At 39.0% G+C, this 27,172-nt stretch overlaps 1 protein-coding gene across 1 annotated transcript in view; it reads right to left on the bottom strand.

Annotated features, from left to right (window-relative positions):
• CFTR (CF transmembrane conductance regulator) overlaps nucleotides 1–11,591 on the bottom strand; it is an 86,494-nt gene extending 74,903 nt beyond the window's left edge. The window contains exon 1 of the mRNA XM_005519242.3: nucleotides 11,466–11,591. Within this exon, the coding sequence (XP_005519299.1) occupies nucleotides 11,466–11,518 (53 nt within the window). The 5' untranslated portion in view covers nucleotides 11,519–11,591. The remainder of the gene's footprint in view (nucleotides 1–11,465) is intronic.
• Nucleotides 11,592–27,172: the final 15,581 nt, after the last annotated feature.

The following is a 27,172-nucleotide window of genomic DNA, read 5'->3' as shown; positions in this document are numbered from 1 at the left end:
CAGGACTCCTCATAAGAACTTCATTGTGTCCATTATATACATGTATTTTGCATTTGTTTTTTCAAATGTCATGTTTAAAATTTTGCAATTTAAAGGGCAGTCTGAAACAAAACAAAGCAGGAGAAGACTACTCTGAATGGCTACTCTGTAGAGAAAACCTTTATACACCATGACTAATTTTATCAAACTATTCAGCTCCAAAAAGACCTCTGAATCCCCAAGGATCAACTTCGACAAAATTTTTCACCAGATTCTGTTCAGAAATCTTTTTGAAAGCAAAGGACTAGATCAAAACATAAGAACTGTTTTGAACTAATGGTGTATTTTGAAACTACTTGAACTTCTGCTTTACTGTCATCAATAAAAAGTATTTACTTAAAAAAAATGAAGTGCCTGCAAAAGAAGTAGCTTGTGGTTGATTGCCATTGTACTTCCACGTGTAAATCAGAGTTTGTAAAAAACTGGCATGATTCATGATTATGATAAAATTCTGCAAAACTTCAATCACTTTAAATTTTTTCTTTTAAACTGTTTTTCTAGACAACAGCTAAAAACCCACAAAATATATGCAACAATGTTTCCCACAGTCACTCAGAAAATATGAACAGCTTATTGGATATGCTTACCTGTATGCCTGTACAAACATATGTCATACACACAAAGTAATCCACATTCTCAATTGCAGCCTCTGAAGGTGCAAAGAAGTTGATACAAAGGGAAAAGAACATCATTGAACACTACAAAAGCACAAAAAGTCCTTAACACTACAGATGAAGACTACTTGTATGCAACTGTGTGCACACACATGCACACTTGAAAATTTACTTTAATGAAGTTATGAATTGCATGAGACACCAGTTTATAATCCCCATAAGTCAGTAAAGCACCAAGATATTTCCCAAGTGCATGGTTATAGCACACCCACTGCAAAGAAAATATGCACTAAGAAATTGAAGGACTATCCTTCATTTCTGCAATAATAGTATGGTTTCAGATGAATCATATGGCTTTTAGCTCAGTCTTTCACACCACTGTAGCTGAGAAATAACAAGTGATTCATGGTATATTATAGGAAGGGAGCTAGGAGAGTCCACTTTGTAGAGTCACTGAACTCTCGTTTTACCATTTGGAGATGATTAAACATCCATAAACTTTACAGCTATTGGAAATAGAGGCCAATAATTTTCAGGGATAAAATGGAATAAAAGAAAAACCTTGAATTTCATGTATCACTTATGTGTTATACAGAGTTTTTCATGGCTACTGCAAATGGTATATCAGGTACTGATTTGTATTTTGCCAGCTCCTGAAGACAGAAAGGGCAGCTGCTATTGGCTTTGTGCACATCTTGTGGAGAACTGGCTAATCCTTGACATTCAGGAACAGAAACTCTCATGAGTTCCTGTTCTCAGCTTCACCGACGTCCCATATACATAGGTATTTCAGTAATAACAGAATGAATACAAATTATGGGACACAAAACCACTATTGCACCTAATGCAAGGAAGTAACAGTACTTCCTAGGCAACGTCTTTAATTCACAACACTGTAGCTAAGTAATAACCTTCCTGAGCCCCCTAAAAATGCTTTGAGACTGCAATAAGCAATTCCCAACCCGACAAAAGATAAGCGCTTTACAGTTTCACTTTGTATGTTTTGAGAAAACAGTTTTTATTATATTGTTTCCCTCCACATATTTGATTTTATTTATAGTTTTGATTAACACTTACCCTGGCACTTTGCCACAGCCCAAAGTAACAAAATGTGACTGCATTTAGAAAGAGAGCTGAGTGTTTGTATCATCATTAGGAGAAGGCAGCACACTTAGCAGATCTACTGTACTTCTAGAAATGTCTCACATTTTAAGCTGTGTTTAACTCTGTGTTAACCAGGTGCATTTATCATTGCCATCAAAACTATGTGGTCCCTAAACTCCCCTCCTCTCCCAAATCAAATCAATTTGATACAGATTTAGGCAGTCCTCATCCTCATCTCACTGCTCATCGTGGTAGCTGCACCTGTGCAAGATAAACTCCTCCAGCCAGCTAAATGAGCAGTGCTGACACCTTCCCCTGGGGACCTCCTAGTCTGCAGCCAGGCTCCTACTGCAAGCTGCTGGCAGGGCTTGCACAGAGATGTTCATCACCCAGCTGCCCTGGCCTTGCTTGGAACTCCCACCCTAACTACATCTGGCCAACCTGTGCATCGTGCCAAGTGGCTTCAGGTTGGACTGGTAATTGTGGCAGGAGTTGGCCTGATGTGTGATGTTTGTCTCAAGGTAGATTTTCAACAGCTGCTTGAGTTCCTGCTGTCAGGAACTGCAGGAGACTGTTTGCGTTTTATTAAAAGTAATATACTAGACCTAAATATATATACTAGACCTAAACACTTAAATATCTCACAAAACCTTTTTTTTGCCAGTTTCCTATAGCATTCCTATAGCAATTATGTTCTAGATTCTTTGCGAAGATTTGAAATGCAAAATGACCATGAATTTATTTTAACTGGCAATATAATCTGTAGTTATCCATGTTTCCATAACACTAGGTGACATACTCAGTCAGAGCTATTTTTTGGCTTATTGGAAACAACTTGTCAACATTAATGCTGAGGTTTTTCCTGATGTTGTTGAGAGAGAGAAATTTACTCTGAAAGGAAGAGAGCAAGAAGGAAGGGAAACAGATTGGCTTTACAGCATTATGTTAGCAAATGCCATCGGATTACTGGCTGGCATTTAATGAACCCTTTCACAGAGAAACCTGTAGTGCTGTGAGAGTTTTGCCACAAACTAGGAATGTTATTATGGGTACACATGCATGAAATCCATCAGGGAACAAGTTTCAAGGATGTAGAGTAGGAAAGGAAAAAAGAAGGCAAGTTCCATATCTATTATCTACTACCCATAGTAAAACATACATTATGCATTTTATATGTAAATATATATATAACGTACTGTTTGGTAGATTTCTAATGACCATTTCTTTGTCTTTTATTAAGGAGTAGTTAACAGGTTTCTTATTACAGTTATTGCTTTCTACAGCATGTTCAGACTCATCCCACTCAAGCAATTTGTACCAATAGGACAGATGTCTTTGGCTTTCCAGAGAGTATTAACAAAGACAACTTGTCAATAGGATTTGACTCTTCCTTAAGGCTGCTTTGCATGTCACTGAAGACAGAAGGAGCATCTGTGTTGCTAAGCCAACTGCCCAGATCTCCTTCCTGAGCACAGGAATACCCTAGCTCCATCAGGCTATTCAGATCAAGAAGCACAGCTTGCTGAGACAGAACAGTGGTGCTGGGCTACCCAAGACCAGCAAAACAGAGCAGCTCTCCTACAGGGGTCACTGATCAGACTGCTGCCATTTCAACAGGTGCTCTGTGCACGACACAGCAACACCTCCCGAGCAGTGCAGAGGTGGCCATGCCTTCACTCCCTCCTACAAAGCATTAATACCTGTGCAAAATATAGTTAAGCATAGTGACTGCAGCTCCTAAGGAACTGGACCTAAAATTCAATGGAGAGATCAAGAATAGTGCCTCTGGCTTTAACTTATTCTTCCTCCAAACAATTAAGGGGGAGGTAGGGGGAGGGAAGGGAGGAAGGAACATAATCAAGCTGTAATTATGATGCTTTGGAGCTTAAGTTTTACTAGATGTTTGTAGAGCCATGAATTCTTACCAGCTGCAAGATAAGGCTGAGGTACCATGTAGATCTCAGAAAGTCCCAAAGAGTCCCTCTGACCAGACTGCATCAGAGGCTCTGCACTCCCATCCTCCCACAAAAGATACCCATCATTGCAGCAGCAGCAAATTGTAAATTGTTGCTTACTTCATACTGGAAGTGGCCCTACTACACCCAAAACTGCTTCTCCAGGAGAGCCTCTGCACCACCAGCTGTCTTCTCTGAACATCCTGCAGCTGTAATGCAGCTGTAAAAGGTGACCCTGTCTTTCTGTGATCCTTGCTAACAGATGGGACAAGTCAGCATGCCCACGGAGCACAACAGCCTTATTCCTGCCCCCTGCCCCTTGGTCACCCTCAACAGAGCAGAGTTGCAGTTATTTTGTTTTGAATAGTAACCTACTGAGATAGCATGTTATATATTCTCAAAACTATATTAACTTTAGCATTTCCCCCTTTATAAACAAAACAAAATATAAAGTTTAATATTTAAACATAATTATTGCAGGGTTTCAACAACAAAGGTAAAAGCAGACCCTACTGATTTCCAGGTTGTTGTTGTTGTTTTCCCCACAATCACAAAAATTAAGATTTTAATTTCTTCACTAATAAACAATTCTTCCCCATGAGGTGTTATTTGACATGGAAAGTATTTAGCTGCAATATTATTGACTCTGCCACTAGCTGTGAGCAGCACCATTTTAAGACTAATCAACGTTCTGCTGAAACCCCAGGATTTTAGTATCAAATCTTAATTAGGATTATGGCACAGCAATTCTTGGGGAAGTCTTTTCTTTTATGGCCAGTTTTTGTGAAGTGATACTTATTCAAATTACCTAACTGCTAAATGCTTTTTTAGCAGAAATTCAGTACGTTTTTCCTTACAATTAGTAAGGTAGTCAAAATATTTCAGTTTGCAGAAGTACTGACAGATATTTGAGAGAAAACAGCACATCAGGGGATAGGTTGTGCAAGATGGAAGGACAGAATATATTAATTGTACTGCAAACTGCCAGTTGTTTAGGTACCAAATTCAAGTGTAAGACATGCTTCAAATATTTCCTTAACAAAGCTAACAAAATAACAGTGGTGATGATGTGCTATGAACAAGGCTGTTTCAGCATATACCTACAGTTAGACAGACTAGGAGAGGATATTCCTTAATTTTCATTCTTTTTCTCAATTATATACCCCTCAGCAAGAATAAGAGAAAGCTTTCTTTTCTCCTGGTCCTTTGAAAGAACAAGGAACATTACAGAAAGTTTGCATCAGCAAAACTGTTGCAGAGCAGTGCTATTCATGATTTAATTGAATTTTTAAATATTCCAGATGTGTCACTAAGTGATAGCAACACATTCCACCCAATTTAGCACTTCACTTTGTTAGCCATGAATTTTTTAAGATATGTTTCATAAAAAAATAGCATAGAGTTGCACATCAGGTGCAATGACCCTTTCCAAAACTATAATTTGTTCCAACCCAAATGACTGATATGTGGTCAGGTATAAATAAACAGGTGAACACAGTTGCATTTCATTTCATTTTAATACCAAGTGTCAAAATGTAAATTACCATCACAATAATATGGAATCACCCCTGAATTAGGTGCCGCTTCTCTTACTGCTTGCTCTTTGCCATTTTCTCTTTATCCTGGTATTTGATGATGCTAGTCTTCAGCATGATCCTTGCAAATTAATAAGAAAATTCTTCATATCTTTTGATTTCCAAAACAGTCAGGTTTTGAGCAAAGCAACATTGGGGGGGACCTTTGTGGTTTTGTTTTCTTTGTTTTTATCACCTATAGAGAAATAAAAGCATTCCAGAACTTACAGATTAACTTTAAAATGAGTCAAGGTGAAAGCTAAAGTGAGATATCAGAATGACTCCAATACAAAAAAAAATCACATTCTTTATTTTAAAAGTTTGGGGAGAAAATAAAGGGTAAATAATATTAAAATATGGGAATCTACCTAAAACCAAGTACCTTTACCAGCTGTCACTTAGGATTTTCTCCTAAGGCACAACCTTGCCCATGGAATCAAGACATTTGTATTGCAACAGCCCACCCCAAACACTGCCTTTCAGGATCAGTTCCCCCTTCCTACCTATCTTCTCCTGAAAGAAGGATGCCTACCCATATCTGAAAAGCACAAAGCTTGTGGTTTAAATTGAAAAACAATGCTGTTTCCAAACATGTCTTAAATGCCTATTTATTCTCTTGTAGTTAGGGGAGTTTCATGACAATGCAGCTTTGGATTAGCTACTTGCTGACTGAAAATGCTCATGCAGATCCTTTTGCTTATGAGAGAGGGACTGACACAAACAGCCTCTGAGTTCTTGCTTGTCTCACCCAGGTGTACCCCTAGTCTCATGGAAGCAGGTTGAACTGCATCTACAAGTACACATGGCAAAATCTGGCAATGTGTTTCAACATGTCTCCTTAAACACTGGTTAATTTTCACCTTTAACTTACTTATTTCAGAGGACATAATGTGACACATTATTGCCTGGATGTCAAGGTGGCACCATCCTGCCTCCACAACTATACCTACACACATATGCTGCAAAGCTGGGGGGTGGGTGAACAGAAGAAACATAAACCAAGATATCTGCAACCTGTAGAAACCTCTTGCAATGTCACATTATTCTTACCACTTTGAAACTTAGCATATCCAAAAATGTAGATATTCAGAGACTTAGATTCTTAAGCATGAAAGAGGTGATAATTGTTCACTGCAGAAATATTCTGAAATAACCTAGTCACACCAGAAATACTCTTGTGTAATCAAAGTTCTGGATAGGAGATCCCAGGCAGATTGCACTGACTCCACCGCATGCTCCTAGGACAAATCACAACCCTTGTACACTCCACTTTCTCCTCTACAAAACTAGTAAGGAAGCTTCTTTTTAACCCGTCTTTGTGATATCTGCTTAGACTTCAAGATCTTCAAAACAATGCTTTATCAGATATTCTGCTTAGTGCAAAGGATTTCTGTCAGTGCATTTAGAAGCCTCTATAATATAGATAATAAATCTACTAACCATGTCATTGCCTACAGTATTAAAAAAAAAAATCAAGGATTTTGACAGATTACTTTCTATCTCACCAAAATCAAATAAGCATGTAGAAAATAACAAGGTACAGACAGGTCTGCAAATATTTCAAATGCTTGATAATTTAGTTTTAATATCAAGATAGTAAGTCTTCCTCTTGCAGGAAGAAAACAGACTTTAAATATATTTCAGAAGTCAGATGCAACTTGATCTAGGCATCTCTGCTTTAGAGTTACAAAGCAGCCAGAGAAGGTCCCTGTGCTACACAAGGTTTGCATTTTTGGTCATCAGACCAAAGATGCAGTATCAGGCTGAGCCAAAGACACAATTTAGCCTTATTGTTAAAGAAAGTATTCCCCTGTACTTGAAGTGTAGGAGACTCTGCATCCTTCCTCCAGTTCACTTCAAGTTTCATATTTTACCTTGGAAACAGCAATAGAAGTCAAATTTTCAGAAGGAATCCAAGACTTGCATGCACATCTTTGACCCATCTGACTTTCAGAAGCTGACGGAGAAGCTTAGACAGATCTGAAGGACTGGCAGACCAGCAGGTCTCCAAGGACCACTTGTGGCAACAGAAGAATGATCAGGCAGCCTCACAGGGCCAGAATCCGTGCTGCAGCTGTATCTGTGCTTGCTTATCACTAACAGCCATCATTTATGATTGCCTGGGATCAGTGAAAGGCAGCTCATCAGGGCTAGATACATACAAGGCCCTAAGAGTATACTACAGAAAAATTGCCTTGTGTAAGTGTCTAAGCTGACTGCCCCAGAAACTGAGGCATAACACCGTGCCATTCACCTGCTACTGTACACAGAGGCTCCTTTTTCAAAGGGGGAAGATGACCAAAGTGTTATAGCTAAGTATTGATAAGGGAAGCTTATGACAATTTCCAGACACCTGCCCTCCAGAGTGAAATGTAGAGGCATGAATTAGTCCTTTAAGCTTCCTATACAAAATCAGGGACTTTTAGGAACTCAAGATAGTTTCAGGAGAAACTTTGAGTAAAAATTGTATGCATTACATCCCAAATTTTGCAAGGAAAACACGAGATTTTTCAATTCAAGAATGAAAATCCTAAGGAAGTTGTTGGCCTAGAATTCTAAGCTATGCAGTTCAAGAATAGAGCAGGGACTGCCCAGGGAAGGTCTGGCTTTAGTTCATTTCTCTGAAGGGAATCAATTTAATTATCATTAATATGCCTTTTCAAACCAGAAACTATCTTGTACAAGGCACTCTTTAACTTGAAATTATGACTGAATTAAGCTAGAAAGAGTGACAGAATAACATTACTGTAGTGTATGGCCTAAGTACCCAAGTCCTGAATTATCTTATCCACCTTAAAGGTTATTAGCAGACTTCTTAAGAAGTCTCACACAAGGAATTAGAACTTTCAAAGAAGTTTTTTATTCTGAAGAGTACAGACTCTCTCTTTATTTATGCTCTAAAAAGTAGCTGAGCCAGGGATAGAGAACTCAAACACCTTCACTGCCAAACACTGGTAACACTTGGTCCTGCTTCCTAGAAGAGGTAAGGTATAGAACTGAATTCCTTTTCCTAGCCCTCACAACACACACAGGGCAGAAGAATGAATCCAGCATTTATCCCTTACTGACTAAATTGTTCTAGGAACCACTGGACAGTTTTTATATAAATGCATAGATTTCTTTTTCTCTGGTTTAGAAAGCAAGAAGCAACTAGAGCAGATCTGATTGACTGAATCCATGAGAAGACTTGACAAAAAAACTGGGTTAGTTTGTATTTCTCATTTGGATTTAATAATGAATCAGGCACTGAAGTACTAAGTCTTGCTAAGAGTTGTCATGATTGATAGGTACCAAAGCAAAAGTATACGCTTAAAGAGTTGCACATGAGCACAAAGATTACTTTTTGAAAACTTGTATTTTAATATCTAAAGTTGCATGTAAAAGAAAAGTAATAAAGTCAGAATTGTCCCACAGCTGCAGCCATTTCTGAAACGCCAGAAATAACTCTGCATGCCAGTTCTCAGATAAAAATTGATTAATTAGCAAGACTTCCTGATCTCAGTTAATTTTCAATAAAAACTAGGTGATTGCAAAGTAGTTTGATATTGTTTGTGACAGAAGATAGGGCCTTGACCCTGCAAAACCCCAAAATTCCAAAGGAAAATAAGTATTGGCTATAAAAACAAAAATGAAGTTTCATGAATATGAAGCTAAGCATACCATGATCTGACTGCTTCGGCATAAAACTATGTTTCCTTTAAGCAAGGTAAAAAGTTGCCAATGAACAGAAAGAATGTTTTGCATGTGGCTGGGAACAAGAGATCAACTCTGAAAATGTAATAAGGAAAATACAACAAAACACAAAACAATCTCTGAAACCTCAAACTCTCAGTATTTAGTATTTTCTAAGTGTCCCCCTAACAGAAGATGTCAAACCACTTGTTTTCACACTTTGTTTCTTATTCACCAAAGCTCAGTTTTTAAACCAAAACTGTTTAAAATTTAGGATGAAAGTTAATTTTTAATTTTAAATACTTTCTATCATGACCACTCCTAGAAATTTTCTTTTTTTTTTTTTGCCCCAGTAGTATCACTATCACTAATACAACAAAAAGGTAACACCTTCTATAAGATACTACTCTTTGTATACCAAAACATTTCCTCACTTTTTTTTTGCATAAAGAATTAAGAAAAAAGGTCCAAACAATATTGAAACATGTATAAACTATTCAGTTATAATCAGAGAGCTACATTCTGACTTTAACCTGTTAAACCTATCTCTCCCACCCAAACAGGATAGATTATGAAGCAATAAAACCTCGCCAATAGGTTTACACACCTATAGCTGATAACAACTTGTACATTAAATAGTAATATATTTATCAGCAAGATTTCCTGAATAATCATAGTTAATACTTTAACATAATTTCTGCTAACATGATCTTCAACTTATCGCATTATATTCAGATTGGTACTTCACACATAAGTGCCTTGCAGACTCTTATAAAAGTTACTTCACTGAAACATATATTGTGTTGTACTTGATAGCAACTATTTCATTATCATTGAAAAAAAGCAATCTCTTTCCATACACCTTTTTTCTCTAGTTCATATTCATCATGAGCATCTCCTTAACTTCATATACTTTATTATTATCACTTTAGTTACAGTCATCTGACCGATATCTGGTACAGTATAATGCATCATGAATGATAAACATGATTAAAACACCATTCACTTGACTTACAGACTGTGATTTAAAAGATGAGCTCAGGACTCAGGATGGTTAATTATGTACTTAATGAGCAGGAACTGCATTTGGTTTCAGACATGGAAATTTTCACTGTGGTAGGAATCAGAAATACATTTGCTTTATCTTATTAGGTTTTTTTTCTTCACACCCCAGGTTCTAGGATGATAAATTTATAGAATATTATATATCATATATTTATAAACATAAAGAAATAAAATTATATAGAGCAAGTGGCCCCTCAAGAAATTAATTTAATTAAAAGACGGACTTATTTCCTACAGATTTCTGTCTTATACTTGACAGGAGCACTGACTGAAGTATCATTTATGGAGAATTTTAATTGCTTTCACTCCTGTCATGCATACTCTCTGGTTCCAACAGTATTTGGCAGAAAGCATGGCTTCTTGCCCACTGCAGCACCATTGGAGAAAACCTGTAGGATCGCTACTTTTACCTGGATGTTTGTTAAACATTAGGAACAGGTTATATTTGGGATCATTCTCTTCTGTCCTATCTGGCTAAAATGAGCCAAAGCAGGGGGGACAGGCAAACAGTGACTCATACACACTCCCTTCCATTAAGAAACTTTAAATACCATACAGACCAACCTGCTGAAAGCTATCCCAAAAGGATATAAAAGTGGGCTAAAAGCCCTCAGTTTTTAAGGCAGAGACCTCATGACAGTGTTAGTTTTACACCATGTGCTCTCATTTCAGTCATCATGTTTACATCTTACACAAGATTTCCTCCTGCCTTTCTTTGCCATGCAAAAGACCCTTCAGTAACAAAAGGGGGTAAAACTCTGGTAAAACTAGCGCTGTGAGGGCCAATGCCCAAAAGATTATTTGCTCTTTCCCGTTCACACTGTCATTTCTAGCAATGTCACATACGACGTATTCAGTTTCCATATTGTCTTACAAAGAACATTGTGCCCAGGCACTGTTATTGACTCCTTCTCTTTTTACTTGAAGTTTTTAGAAATAAAAGGCACTAGGAAGTTTGCTTGTATGAGAACTTTTTCAAGGCTTACAAGGAACTGTTTCCAATAAGATCATATATTACACTTGCACACTGGGCAAATGCTAAATACTCAAAGAGCCAACCAGAAGGAATGCTTGCTCTGAGACCATTTCCCCTCTGCTTCTTACTACCCCACAGTGTTCTCAAAGTTTACACGAAATAACAGATTAACTGGTTGAGCAATTACCAAAGGTTGCTCAAATTATGTCATAAATTCATCTGTCCGGGTCCAGCAAAGGTTTATGACACCTGGCAGAGCCCATTCCTGGTACTAAAACTCCAGCAACAACAACAAAAAAGTGATCGGATCAACAAGCGAGGCTCCCACCGTTCTCCCCGCAGACCCTTCCAGAGCTCCTTGGTGCCCGGTGCTCGGTTCTCTTCTCCGCGGAGCTCCTCGCCGGCCGCTGCCCAGCCCGGCCCGCTGCCCCCGCCCGCACGCGTCCCGCCGCACCGGGGCTCCCACCTGAAGAAAAGTTTGGAGAAGATGTTCGCCTTCTCCAGGGGAGACCTCTGCATGGTGAGGTGAGCTGAGGTGACCTGAGATGAGCGGAGAACCCGAGGCAGCCGCTAATCGCTAACGCCTCGCTCGCCCACTCCGCTCCTGCGGCTCTCCCACCTTATCCGCCCGGCCGCTCTGATGTCACCGTCCGCCTCCTGCCCCGGCCCCTCTCCCCGCCTCTGCTTTGCCCCGGTTCAAAGGCGGGCGGGCCGGGGCCCCAGCCCGTGCGCTGCCGCCGCCGCCGCTCCTCCCCCGCCTCCCCTCCGCGCCCGGCACCGCGCACCGGGCGCGCCCCGCCGCTCCCCCCGCAGCCTCTCCTCCCCAACGACACTCGCCCAGCCCGTTACCTCCACCTGCCGACTCAGCTTCCCGAGGCACTCCGCCCCGGCTTCCCGACCTCTTCCCAGCACTAAACCCCTCTTCTGACCAAGCGCCGAGGTGGGGAGACCACCCCTTCAGATGGACCTTCTGCCCTCGGTCCAGGGCAGCGGCAGCACAGCAGCGAGGACAGCCCCGTCGGGGCGTGGACACCCCCTCGCCGTGCCGAGCAGCTCCTCACCGCAGAGCCCGTCCCAGTACACAGGGCGCCTGCTTGCAGACTCCCGAGACCCGCGGGAGCCGAGCCCGGCTTTAGCGGCGTTTGGCCTCGGTGGCTTCCCAGGGCCAGGAGCCCCCGAGCAGCGGCCCTACGCCTGTGCGCGGTCCCGCGGGCGAGAGTAGCGGCACACGGGCTTAAGGCAGAGGGCGAGCGGGCAGCCCAGGGAAGGGTGCGGGCCAAGCGCGATCACAGCCACTTGAAAGAACACTTGCTTCAGTTTTTCAAGTTCTCTGCCAGGCCCGTACCTGAATCGAAAGGAGAGGGAACTGAAGTTATATCTTCAGTAAGTTTAGCTCAAACACCCAGATCTAACACTGAGGTTGTTTCTGAAGCTTTATATGCGTGCCGTACAAACAAAATCACTGCTTTAATGGCGCATAGCAGAAAGCATACTTGAAAGAGACAGAGACGACAAGAAGCAAGAAAAAAAAACCATGTGATTTAATTGAATACAGGATTTAATTTTATTTGCCGGTTTATTTTGATATTTACACACTCCAGTGTCCTTTTATTTTTGTAACTTAAAAAAATACAGATGGAAAAGTCCATGCTTTCTTAATCACAGCCGTTGTCCTCTGAACTTGCTCTGTAAAGAAGCGAACGTACTTTTCTACGGACTTATAGCTTGCGCTACAATTTAACCAGCTGTTACTCTTTCCAAACTTTGCAGACACTTTTTATTTCGACGTTTTTCGCTACAACCCGCTGCCTTTTAATAAAGAATTTCTCTCTGCCTTGGCAATTCTTCCTCGTAAATTGCCGAACCAACAAGTGCCCTCTTACCCTGCCACCGCACCGGGCTCCTTTGTGTCTCAGACCTCCCTCGAATCCTTCCCGATTCTACTTCATTAATGACAAAACCAGTAAGAAACGCGGGGCAGGCAGGACTCCAGGAAACTGTCCGCATTTTATCATGTCCTCGGACAACACGGAGAGGCAGGGCTAAATCCGCCCGGGCTCCAGGACAGCAGCGCGGAGCCCTTCGGCATCCTGCCACCTAGTGGAGCCGGGCCCGGGGTGCCAGCCCATCCCGCACCGCGCACCGCACCGCCCCGCACCGCGCACGGCGCACCGCACCCTGCACTGCGCACCGGATCCCGCACCGCACCCTGCACAGCACTGCGCACCGGATCCCGCATCGCACCCTGCACAGCACTGCGCACCGGATCCCGCATCGCACCCTGCACAGCACTGCGCACCGGATCCCGCATCGCACCCCGCACCGCACCCTGCACTGCGCTCCGCACCGCACGCCGGCAGCCAGGAGAAGGCGGGACCAGCTTCTCCGGGCGTTCGGTGCAGGGCGCCTGGAAGACGCCTCCCGCCGCCCCCTGCTGCGGCAGTGCCAGCCTGCCAGCCCCTCCAGAGGTCAGGCAGCTTAAGTAGGAACGCGAATCAGGATTCAGATCCCCCCTCTGCACGAGGCGGGGGAAGGCTGGGATCCCACATGCTCCATCGACCTCTGAGAGAAGTTCTTCGGGTAGGCCCAGACATGCAATCACCTAAATGTGCCAATTTTTTTGACTTCATTAAAAAATGGTGAAACATTAATTTAAAGACAGAATCAGAGAATCAACTAGGTTGGAAAAGACCTTTGAGATCAATGAGTCAGACTGGAAAGTCACTCTTCTAAACAGTACACACTAGCCTGCTACAGGCTCTTCCCCTTCCCAGCCTTTGGATCTCCGGTACAAGTGAATAAAGCAGAAACTGAGCAGGGGATTAGATTTTTTTTTTTTTTGGTTTTTTTTTGTAATTTACATTAGAAAGTGAGGTATGTAAGTAATTTGAAACCATTAGTGGATCAGGTCCAAACTAGTTAAAATGTCAATGGGTAATGAAGTATTCTTCATAACAGTATCTCCCTGTGGCTATTACCATAAGAGCTGATTTGCACATACTTGTAGCAAATTTGGGACTAACAAAGACATCCCATCAATCATTGTTGATTATGTAATTTTTCTTACATGAAAAATTCCACGAACTTTCCCTAATTTTGAATATTTCTTCTCTAAACTTAGAGTATTTCTTTGCCTACCTCCTTAAGTACCAGCTATGGCTATGTTCACCATGGAGTGATGACTCTGAAATCCAATAGTTTTGCAAATAAATCAGATGCTTTCACATACACACATCCCTCAGTCAAAAAACTCCTTAACTCTTGGTTTTGTTTTACATATTTATTGCCATTTTTCTCTCATGTATCCACAAAGTCTCCACTGGTGCAGTTCTTTGCTTATTTCAGACTCCTAATCTTCCCAGGGATCTTGAACATACTCAGCTGACATGAATGTAAAAGTTGTCATTAGCATTACTGTGAATAGGAATAAACTGAATATTTCTGTTCATCTCTAGGGACTGAAATACCACCAACTTAAGTATTACTTATGCATTTCATTTACACAAACTTCTTTCACTTTTACAGAAATGCAACTTGATACACTGAGACAACAGCTACTTTATCCTTTAGATGCACCCACATCCACTATCGATTGGACTTTACTCTGAAGAAAACACAGTGAGACTGAGTTAGCCAGGCAAGAGAATGGGAAGATGAGTAAAGGCTGGTTCCCTGTGCCATCACCATGGTAGTTCTGGCTCCCACTCTCCTGCAGGGGTAACTCAACCAGCGAGAACCAACAGGCTGGGCCATGGGTAGACAGAAGTCACACACCTGGGAAACAGACTGGCTGCTTGGATGCTTCCATGCTCATGGCAACTTAAAGTGACTTCTACCCTGGGGACTGTTCCTTGACCTCTCTCCTGCCTTTGGGTACATGTTCCCATTGTGCTCCAAAGCCACCAGAGTACATGTAAAGCTGTTTAAGGCTTCTAAGCTAGCTGAGAACACCACTAGAGTGGTGCATTTTCACTGGGATCTGAACTTAGGAGGAAGAAAACTCAGTGCTTTGCCATGTTAAGTAATGGTACAAACCCATGGCAAGGGGCAAGGCAGAAAAGGCAGGGCATGAATTTGCTTTAGATGCCATGAAGTCACCAAAGGAGTTTAGCATTCCCTTTCCTAGGTACAGCAATACTTTGTGGGTCTGGGGCTTGTTTGTTTGTTTTTTAATCCAGCTGCTGGTTTTCAAGAACAGGAGGTGGTGATGGTGGTGAGGGAGAAGATTGTTTAGTTGAGTGGTGGTGATTGTTCAGATTGGGCTTTATGATCTTGGAGGTCTTTTGCAACCATAATGATTCTATGATTCTAAAAAATTAATTCTGTTTGGATTTTTGATTAATGTCACTGGACAAAGGGTTAGAAATTTTTAGCAGAAAGAGAAAGCGTGATCATATTAAATACAATCTCCTCAGAAAATGAAGCTAAAGAGCTGTCAAAACTAACACTTTAAGTCACTGTTTTTCTCTTGTTGCTTAAGATGAAAAAGTTCTTTGTTCAGTCTCTCAATTCTGACCTAAAAAAAAAAAAAGTGCTTCATTGACCTATCAATGACATTTCCAACTAAACCCTCTATTTTTTCTGAATACTTCAGTTAACTGGAAACTATTTTTTTTTATTATTAATAATTTTGTTTTGCAATGTCTCATTCTACCTCAAAGAAGTCTGGTCTATTTTCTATATATATATATGTATTTTTAATAAAAGCAAAGAACTTTATCCACAAGTCTGACACTGGTCTTTCTCTCAAGCTTCCCTATACACTCAGTTGGACTAGGGTTCCTTTCATCATTCCAAGTAATTTCAACAATGGTGGGAAGCTTTATGTCAAATCCTTTTAAAAGAATGGCCTTAATACATGGGTCAGGTATAGCTCCTCATATCTCCTACAAGCAGGGAAAGGAGTCTGGCCACTTTTCCATAGGACAGGGCTTCAATCTACCCTACAGTTGTCAGTTACAAAAAATTGATTACTCTGTCTCAGAGATGCTTACACACATTAAAAAACTACTCAAAACAGTACGGCAGCAAGAACGAAATAACTCTGTCAGCTACAGTTTTAAGTATAAGTTATTATTCAGCACAAGCATTCTCTACCTGATGACTTATAAATATCTACCCCTAGCTGCTGAGGTCCTCACAGTATTCTCTAGTTGTGGAAAAATTAGCAACATCTTACTTTTCATATTGTTTGTCAGTTTTGGCTTAGACTACTATGAATTCCAAAGAGTTTCTCTGTTCCCAGGAAATATATTGAAAACTGAATCTTAACCAAGATAAAAGCTAAAGCAGCATTCACTTAAAAAGTAAACTATTCCCAGATATTTACCAGTGTCCTGGGGTGACTTTATGATACTGGTATCCCCAATCGTCTGGTTTATGTTATATATTAAGTTCTGCACCTTTAAGACTGGTTTTGAGAGCAAGAGAGGGGGAAGAAGAAGCCGCAGTTTGTGTTAAGGAAAAACATCACTCCCACACATCCCGCTCCTGGACTGTGGTGTCTGCAGCACGGACAGACAGCGGGACAGAGCTTCTCTCTGGCTTTTAGTTAGTTCTAGCTAGCTGAGGCAGAGGAGTTCCCTAGACCTTTGTTTTTTTCCAATTTTCTTAGATCTGTACAAGCCTGCTCTGGACTGAACACCCAGCCAAACCCCAGGAGCTCACGCCTGTGGCCCACCGGGGCCTGGGCCTCGGCCCTTTCCAGCACCGGAGGGACTGATAAGAACCTGAGCGAGCCGAGCTACACCACATGAAAAGGACTTTTCTTCCTAGACTTGCCATCCCATCGAACAGCAAGAGGTTTTATTATTTAATATTATTCAATATCTGTTAAATAAACAGCTTTTTCCACTTCTCTCCAAATAATTTTTTTTTTTTTTTTTTTCCCGGACCAGTTGGTGGGGAGGGGCATTTCCCTGGGGAAATCCCCATTTGGAGTTTTCCTTCCTAATTTGCCCTAAACTATGACAACCAGACAAATAGTTTTTGAGTCCTCATAATACTGTTAGAATACAGATGGACATGCAGACAATGCCAGACTGACAGCCGTTGGATCCATTTCCACAAGCAAAAACTGTATTCCAGTACATTGTCTTAATACTGCTAAAATTGATTCAGCCAACACTTCAAGTATTTGCAGATTAAGATTCTTAATCTATGCACACTGAATACTTTTGACAGAGTTATGTATGCTTCACCAGTATCTGTCTAAATTAATTCAATGCATGGTCTCAAAAAATACAGAAAACAGTTTAATATTCCAGAGAAACTAAACAGATCTTTTATGAGGCATGTGTTTTTGTGGCACAACATATGCAGCTGGGAGGTGAAGTGCTGTGAAAATACCAGAACTTTCATTCTGGAATAGGTAAAATGGGCAGATCCCATTTTGGTAAGATCTTACAAGGAAATCACAAGAGGGAAAACAGTGAAGAATACATCACAGGCTTGATGAAGAAATAGCAGAATAGCTGTGTGTTGGTGTTCAGTATGGTGCAACTCATACTGAATTTGCAGAGGTTGATTTTTCAGGCACTACAGGCACGCTTCTTCGAAGTACTTGCACACAATTTTCAACAAAAATTGTAACACCACACTACATGGAACCATCAGACAAAAGTCAGATATGGTCTATGGAGTTAATAACTAGTACAAGAATACCTTTTTAAACTGGAAAGTATTTTTAAGTCTTTTGTTTGCACACATAAGGGAAACGAAAACATTATTTCATTCAGAAGCACATGATTCTGTGACAACCTATTTCTATTTATACCAATGCATCAAAACAAGTAAACTTTTTACTTAAAAGTTTTAGACCTACTGAAGTGTCATTTTGATTTTCCTTTCTACATGATCTATTGAAATACTGACTGAAATCTTGCTGACTAAGTTGATGTTAAATAAAGTCCTAAAGGATCTAGAATCTGAACAGAGGAAGTTCAGACTTTGGCCTCAAATACATATGATAATGATACTACTCATTTTTCTAAAAGATTAGAAATTTAGAAATTACTCTGTTAGTAATCCTCATGATATCAAGACTTGTGATGGGTGTTAAGTTTGTTCACAGCTTAATCAGAAACAATAATTGTCCTGGCAGATAAGGTATCTGCATTTAAAAAAAAAAAAAAAAAGACAACTTTGGACAAATGTTGAAACTAATGGAAAAAACAACAGGTATATTTGGGGTATGGGTAAGTAATGTAGGGTACATTTCTTCACTTTGCACTTGGTAAAATATATTTGGTTCTTTAGAAGTTGCAGCAGAAAATAGTTTTCTGAAAACTTCAGGGTTTGTTTGCTTTCAGTCTAGAACTAGTGAGAGGAGTTAAGAGCCTGAAAATCCAAGTCACACAAGCTTGCAAGGTTTATGTTTCCAAAGATAGCTTAAACTTCTTCCTCTTCATACTGTCATGTAATAATCCCAGAACAATGGTATTATTGAGGTTAGAAGGGCAAAAATCCAAGACTGATACTTTCTGTGACTCAATAAAAGGCACACGCCGGCAATCTTAAACAGTTGAGCAACAAAGATTATTGAACTACCTAGAGCATAACAAAAAGTGCTTAATTATTTACAACTGCTGAAAAGAGAAAGAGTTGGAGTTCCTGTCAGAGTCCTGAGACTGGGATTGTCTTTACTGGAATGTTACTGCAAAGATCATGCAGTATAAACTCTATCATGTGAATCCATGCAGCACGATGGATCCTTAAACCATTTCTTTTTAAAGTATGATTAGTTTGGTGGACGCTAGTCTTGCCTAAAACAACTCTACATGTGTCCAAATATTTTCTGAACTTAATGGAAAAAGTTGGAAGCAAACCACCATTATTCCAGTTACGAAAGAACTGTAAGACTTGGTCTTTTTTTTCTAGTCTTGAAATAGTCTAACATTGCCTCTGCAATTGCCTCTTCAATAAGGAAGTTGCCTTAATATTCAAAATAAAAAATAAAAATTAAAAGAAAAAAAGAAAAAAAAGGCAAGATAATCGCTCCCCCTAAAGTTATCCAAGAATTTTGAACACACTGTGTGGGTAAAGGGGCACACAGGACTCCACATGAAGACAAAGGGTGGGGCAGCATACAATCCTCTATTTTCCATGCAGTTCTCTCAGCCCACATCCATCCCATTTCCAGAGGCCATGCTGAGATCCAGGTTAGTAGGTTAAAGCCCTGTATTTAGTCAAGCTTCAGAAAACCAATAACCTTTTCAAGCACAAAGGAACAAGGATTGGGTCATGGACTGACATTTTTACAAAGTTTTCTCCCAGCCAAAATGAGAAGCAATGTCTTTTCTTTTTTTCTTTTTTCTTTTTTTCTTTTTTTCTTTTTTTCTTTTTTTCTTTTTTTCTTTTTTTCTTTTTTTAAATGGCAGATGTCAGCAGAATATGAGTTACTAAGTTTAATCAAAAACCTTTCACAGTGGACACAATGAAAAATTTATATTAGGTTAAAAATTTCTTTTCATGAGATCCTGAAGCTACTTGTGCTAAACCAAACAGGTACAGCTGTATTTTGAATAGTTAGATTTTTGAGGCTAAAAGCAAGATCTCTTGAAATTGTGTAGATTTATCTTAAGCTGTGATTTTTTACAAAATATCCTATGACTTTTCTGCAAGAAAAATGTTCCTATTACATGATAAGAATCATGTTAGACAATCACAGCAAAGTGGTGTGTGCTATCAGTGACAAAGTAGGCATCGGTCTTGAAGCTGTCCGCAGAACTGGTTGATAAAAAAGCATTCCTCCACTTAAAAGGGAATTCCTGAGATGCAAGAAATGATCTTTTAAGATGACACTTTTTAATAAAAATTGCTAAACTGCCAGATCAGCAAGTTTGATCATCAAGACCAGCCTGCTACTGTTGCAAGTAAACCTGCAGAGCAATTCAATCCTATACATCCCTAGGTAATGCAGACCAAAAAATACTTCCCAGGGCTCTAGGCAAATTAAGGCTTATTGTAAAATACTGGCTATCACTGTTAACACTGCAAAAATAAGGGAACAAGGAATATAAAGGTACAGAAATTAACTCAGGTCCCTGACTTTTGACTTACTTACTAAAAAACCCCCAAACTTTATATACTGATATAATAACATAAAGGAATAAAAAGCTGGTCAACTGAAAGGCTGAAGCACTTTGCAAAGACTTAAAAACTGGTGATGAAGTTCATGTTCCACTGAGTTCTGCCCATGAACTTGCCACTATTATAGTGCCATTATCTTCCATGCCTGGTAAGAGACCTACCTGGATGATAATTCTGAGATGAACTTTCTGAGTTTGCTCTGCTAGAGCTATTTGACTTGAAGATAGTCAAGCACCCAGTCATGAGCTGCTTTATGGAATCCAAGTTGCAATCCTTTATTTGAACCCTTATCTGTCAAATGAGGGACAATGTGGTATTTTGTTTTGTTTTGTTTCTCTGGGCTTTTTTTGTGAAAGGAAAGGTGTTATTTGATAGAGAAAAAACAAACAAAATCAGCCAACAAAACCAAACAAATCACCCTTGTCAAGTGTCTCAGTTTCTTCCCACAGAAAAATGGGAGAATGGATAATCTCTTTTGTTTTTATTTTTTTTTGCATGAGTAGAGAGACATGGTAATGGATTCTGGGAGAAAATAAGAAAAAATGGACAAATATAACAACACTGAGCACTGAAATGAAAGACTCAAGCAGTTCTGAAGAGTTATCAGAGAAAGCATTTTCAGATTAGAGTCTAGAATCAAAAAGGCTCTTTTAAAAGTTCTGTTTTATTTTCCTACCCAGGGGTTTCTATAATTAGGTAGCTACAATTAGGACTATTAAGTTGGTCAATGTCTGCCCAATACTTTTACAGCAGAATTTAAAAAGCCAGGTATACACAAAAACAGTTATAACTAACAAACTGAGTTTATTACTTAAGAAAGGGAAAATATTTACAGTTTTATTTCTAACTGCATTTACCACAGATATTAGAAACAGGAATTTAATACTCTAGCCTTACATAGACATCTCCCTTACTGGCTAACAAAAACTTAATTTACACTTCCCTCTGTCCATGTGAAAAGAAAAATGTGATCTATTCATGCACATAAATGGGTTATAAACTAGTATAACCACTATAGGGAAAGAACTTTCTGTGGGTCTAATTGTAGACAGCACAATGAAAAAAGAGTGGACAACACAAGGTGTAAGTTATGAGATAGAAACTAATAATCAAAATATTTAATTATATTGTACAGAAATGAAATGATTTCTCATCAAATATTTGTTTCAGTCTCATTCATCTTTGCTCAGAACAATAGCATAGAAGTTAGAAAACAATGAAAAAATTATGTATTTGAAATAATATACAGGAAAGAGAAACAATATCAATACTTGTTTACACTTTTGCACAATACATAAGTAATTTATTTGATGCATAGTTAAGCTGTGAAAGTCAAAGACCCACAGCTTTGTTAAGCTTATAAGGACTCAGGACACAAACAGACATGTATGTAGGAAGGGAAATATTTAATGCATTTACAATAATTATTTACTAAAATCTGAAGTGCCTTTTTATTAAGACTATTTCTGTGAATTTAGTATCTAGTATATGCAGTTCGTCACAAAACATCTCCTACTATAGCTTTACTTTTTTCACAGTCATATCCTTGACAGGACCCTGAATAGGGTCAGCAACCACAGTAGATAGCTCTGTCATATACATTTGGCAGCAGGAAACTAAAAAATTTTTTATTGACAAAAATAAAGACAATTTCATTCTGACAGAAATATAATACAGCTTTAGATGTTTCTTTTAGAGCTGGAAAACAACATCTGAGTACTAGCAAGGAAACAAAATAATATGAACACTTATTCATCTATTTGATGTAAAATAATTTCATTTTGGAAATTAGAAGTAAGAGATATTTTCCATTTATTTACTTTATTACCTTGTGAGTTGTTTTCCCTATTATTGCAGTGCTACCTAAAGGTCAGCTAAATCAGGATTCTAATCACTCTCCTCAAACTGCTTTCATTTTGAAAGTAAGATATGACAAATAAGTGAGACAAACTTTTAGATTGTGAGAAAACCTGTAAGAACAAGAGCCAGCAGCATGCAATTTAAAGGCTTCTCTTTAAGCTCACCCTTTACCCAAGCTCAGCTACCTTTCCGCTTGTCTCAGTCAAGCAGACCAAACACACTTTTGAAAGAGCAGGTTCACCCAGTTATACCTGGAAGAAGGTGGGAAGGGGTGCGTAAGTGGAGAGAAGTCAGAAAGAGAAGCAGACATTTATGATTTTTTGAAAGACGTAGTTAAACAGAGGTGTGGTGAGATTTCTAACTCCCTTCCTTCAGAGATGATTAAGAACACCAATAAAAAGACCAAAACTAGAAAAAAAGTTGAAGGTTGTATTTCCTGAATTCTAGATGCTAAGCTGAGAGTAGAAACACTGAAGGCTAGAATAAAGGGAGTAACAGAAATAATGCAATTTTATTCTTCAAAGATTAAGATAGGAAAGAAAATCAGAAGAGAATTTTTAAACGGATACCATGCTGAAAAATGCAAATATAACCACTGGTGTGGCTGGCACACCTCATTTTATATATGTATCAATGAAAAAAAAATTGTAAATAGTAAAAGAATCCCAAACACCAAAATGACAAACAAGATGATTGTCTTGTGATCTGTCACAGGAATTCTGAACAGTGAGCATATGAGGAGGCAGTTTTCCTAAGCAATGAGACCATTCCAGCAACTTACTGTCTAACTACAAATATGCTTACTTTACTACAAATGCCTGGGGAAAAGTTCCCTCTCAAAACAGAGGCTAGAACACCAAGTGCCTACACCCAGTCTAGCACATTGTCTAAATCCAATGAGCCTGAGTTGGTAGCTTGTCACAAATAGTCTGCTTGGGCAACCAGGAACAGCAAACAGATTCCAATGCAAAAAGGCAGCCTTTTAAAAAGGAAACACAGAAAGAGAAACCTACCCCTATCTGGACATAGCTGAACCCAAGCCTTGTTAACAGAAGGAAAGATGACCTATAGAACAATGAAGAAGAAATATCCTCCATATAACAGAGCTCATGAGAAGGGGTGCTAAAATTTGCTGTGTAGGTATATCAGTTGTACATATGTGGAGACCAGCTCATTCCCACTTGGGATACCACCCCCATAATTTATTCATGAGAAATTAAATTAAAACTGGTGCAGATCAGTGCTGCCCCAACAAGAGAGCACCTGCTTGGTGATATTTCCCTGCCTGATCCATGATTTTTAGGTACTGAGTTTCTATTTAAAAAAATATCCTTTGTGTTCTTCTCGGAGGTTGGCATTTTTTTTAATCATTCAGCCTAACCCAAGCCAGGGTCCACACCCATCAGAGGCTTGCAAAACCCAGAATGCTTCAGATATCATTTATCTAGAAAGAGTCCTTAGATCTTACTTCTTGCAATTAAATATATATATATATATGTGTGTGTGTGTGTATCTATCTATCTATCTATCTATCTAAAAGTGCTAAAAGAATGAAGGCAGAGGATGGTAAACAGCAGCCCAACAAAACCACGTGGGATGTTCCTTAAGTTTCTGCTGCAACTCAGTAACAGATGAAGCATGTGATCCAAACCCAGCCTGATCAATCAAAAATCTCTTTTTTTGCTTTTTAATAATCTCTGGATCAATTAGATGTACTACTCCCACATGCTATGCTTATGATTAAATTTATTTTCAAACAGCAGTTTCAATGCCATTAACTGAATGCTGCATTACCAAATGCCTTTCCTTATACTTAATCCACTGTTCTCATTATACTTCTGTCATTGCTGTTTTGATCATTAACTGTATCACTAGAAGTGGCTTAATAATTACTCATTGCTTCTAGAAGCCTTAGTATAAAATTCTTCCTGATTCTTCAGGTTTTCTGGGAAAAAATATTTATGGCATTACCTCTTTAAAACTTTTAACACAATTTCAAAAGTAGTTGCAGGTTTTTAACAGTCTCCGAAAAGTATTGTAACAAGTACAGCACTGAGTGTAACAGTTCAATATGACAATTGGATGTTCATAACACAATCATTACAAGAATCCATCTGTAATAAAAAAAAAGCAGTCCTTCCCAGAAGTCCTCCCAAATAACAGTGTAATGAAACATGCTACTACTGTTTTGCAGAAAAACTCCCCAAACCAAGATCTGTATTTACCATCTTATGCCCAAATTTAACACTGTTCCTCAGGAGCTGCTGGTAACGTATTAGACAGGTTCCCAGGCTGTGAACTTTTTCCTCCATGACTCTAAATTTCAGAGACATCTAGACAAAAAGAATTCATACAGGAATTAAAGCTATGTGCCTCTGCGTGAAAAAGGCCACTTGAAAAAGACAAGGCAGAAGATTTCCTGTTGGCAGTATTCAAATAAACTAAGTTATGTCAGCAAAAAACTACAATCAAGAAAATCTTCCTTCAATCCAAAAAGACTGTTGATTGCTTTTTCCCAAGTAAAAATGAAAAGTCTGAAATGAGACAGTATGGCTACTAAAACCAAGCATTCATACTCAAAACCATCTAGGAACTATTACTTCAGAGGGATCCTGCCCTTCAGGCACACCACGTCAATCGTAAACACCTTGCTCTTACTGTGACACCGTATTCACTGCACCACCTTCTGTCTCACAGATCTGGAGAACACATGAAAGCAAATATTTTAGTACCAATTCAGGTAAGATCTGACAGATCTGAAGAGGCATGCAAGGTGTGGGGTTGCAATGCCTTTCTGTGGGATTATACATTCTCAATACCTACTCGTATGCACTATGCCCCTGAATCATCTGGGGCTCTGGTCAGATAATTGCCTAACACAACATGATGTGAGTCGCTGCTGTTGACTGTGAGACCCTTCCACACAGTGACTCACAGCTTTGTAACCTCAAAGGTGCAACATTAGAACGCGTTGCAAAATGATCAGCGGTGTCATGGGCAGGTAAAACAAGACTATTTTGCTACTGCATACAAGTAAAGAGGCTGGAATAGTAAGTAGATGTTAAACCCAAGTCATCTTTACGTAGCAAAATTAGAAACAGTGCAAGCAGGAGAAAAGAAAATAAATTACTCTAAATTATTAGACAGCACAGAAAACCTTAACATTGCTTCCAAATTTAATGAAGAAATCTAATTCCTTCTTTCCAGGCTAATGCTCTTCAAGCTAAAATATGGTTTAAAAGTCACATTAATTCTTTAAAAAAGTAGTTTCTTTCGACAAACACTGCAGTCTACAGATTTATTTGTACATACTCATGCTATGCTGTTTAGGTAATGTAGGTGAGACTTAGATGAGGTTTATCCTATTTAACACTTCTGTTAAAACCCATTTTCCAATCATGTATTCTTTATATAGAACATCAAATTTACATACAAAAAATTACGAATCCCAACTTAAACTGATCAAAAAGAGTCTTGAAAAGACTTGAAGTTTATGGAAAAATAGAATTTTCCCATACTGACCACCCAAATCTGCACACAATGTGCAATTTCAAGTGTTTCTTTCAGCACTAGCTCATTTTTGCTATGAAGAAATTATTAGTCCAAGACCATAACAAGTTGAATAATGTATTTACTTTCTCATATGTCTTCCTCTACCTCTAAACAGGTACTTTGATGGTTTTAAGACCACTGCTCAATAGAACACATACTTAAGAACATGTGACAGATCAAGAGGCATGTAACATGCTCCACTGTTGTTTTTTATTTTTAAATCTGGCAGGTTAAAAAAGCAGCAGAAATATCACAAGCTGCTCTAGATAAATGAGTGTAACATAATGCAGTGTTTCTTATGACTGAAGACAAGAAAACAATACAATCACATTACAAAGATTGAAGATAAATCTCAGAATTGGAGTTCTTAACTACTGGAGTGCCATCTATTTCCATCTCCATGGCTGACAATAAGATTTCCACTGACTTCAGATCATGGCATTTTTTTTTGTGCTAGGGGCTAATGAAATACTGTTGTAGTACAAGACAAAGCTACATCACACACCCTATGTGCTTCATGCACTAAAATTAGTGGCAAGCAGGCCTAAAACCAAATTATCATATCAAGAAGTAAGCAAATATGTTGCCATTTCCTGGTACACTACACTTCAGGAGAAATCTATGTGACTTAGTAGAGTCTTAGCTATTACTTGATAAAAAACTCAGTGCATTTAATTTAGTATCTTAGAATTCCACAGTTGTTTAATTTGAAGATCTCAAGCTGCTTTGCAGAAGTTACTAGACTAGGTAAAGTACACACAAGCATAATGGTGTGCTTAAATAATATTTAAATAATAAATACTGTTCCTAGATGAGTACATAAATCTTAACAACAATATCCATCAATAAGTGGTACTTGATGCTTTTGAGTCACTCCAGATTAGAATGCTTGTGTCTCTGACCACAACAGTACTAAGCATACAATACTATAACTTCAGTATGAACTACATAATTTTTCTAAAAAAAGCTGTTATGGAATGATAGAAACATTTTTCGATATATTTAACCACCATGCAAACAGCTTTCTGTAAACATTTAAATCTCTACAAGTATTTGAAATAGAAAATAACTGTCTACTGTGACAGTCTCAGTTTCTATTTCCTTCTCCAGATTGCCATAATCTTCCTACCATCACAATCTATTGAACATTTTTGAAATGTTTTTTCAGTATTGTATTTCTTTTTGTGCTGATTCCTGTAAAAGATTTGGCGTGTAAAGGCCTTCTCAGTTCAGCATAAACACAGCTTAGTAAAACATTAAAATTCCATTTTTAACATATTGATCTAATTTTATTTTAGCCAAAGCAAAGCCTAGAGAGGAGTGTTGCATTTTTAATGGTATTTTGTAAGTACTGATGCAACAGAGGGCTCAAGGAGAAAAGGTGATGACTTCTTAAGAAATGGACAAAGTCTCAAAGGTCTTCCAAACAGGCAGCACTACTGAGCTGCACGTTTTCCTTGTCCACTGGCCTCCTCCTGACAAAGGGAACTTTCTCTGCCCTCAGTTTGGTAGAAATCAAACGTTTACCTACCTCCATGATGAGTGCAAAGAGTAACTTACTTTCCTTCCCTACCCTGTCTTTTTCCCCTTTTGGGTAAATCTTCGTGCAAACTGAACTGGTATTGAATGATTAACACAGCTTTCTTTCTTGCTGTGATACTTTTAGCTCCT

Source organism: Pseudopodoces humilis, chromosome 5 (genome assembly GCF_049639895.1).
Source record: "Pseudopodoces humilis isolate 2021_Gansu_Grassland_sample_001 chromosome 5, ASM4963989v1, whole genome shotgun sequence".
In the NCBI taxonomy this organism is placed as follows: Eukaryota; Metazoa; Chordata; class Aves; order Passeriformes; family Paridae; genus Pseudopodoces; species Pseudopodoces humilis.
The sequence above is the reverse complement of the archived record's forward strand: the minus strand, read 5'-3'. Positions and strand labels throughout refer to the sequence as shown.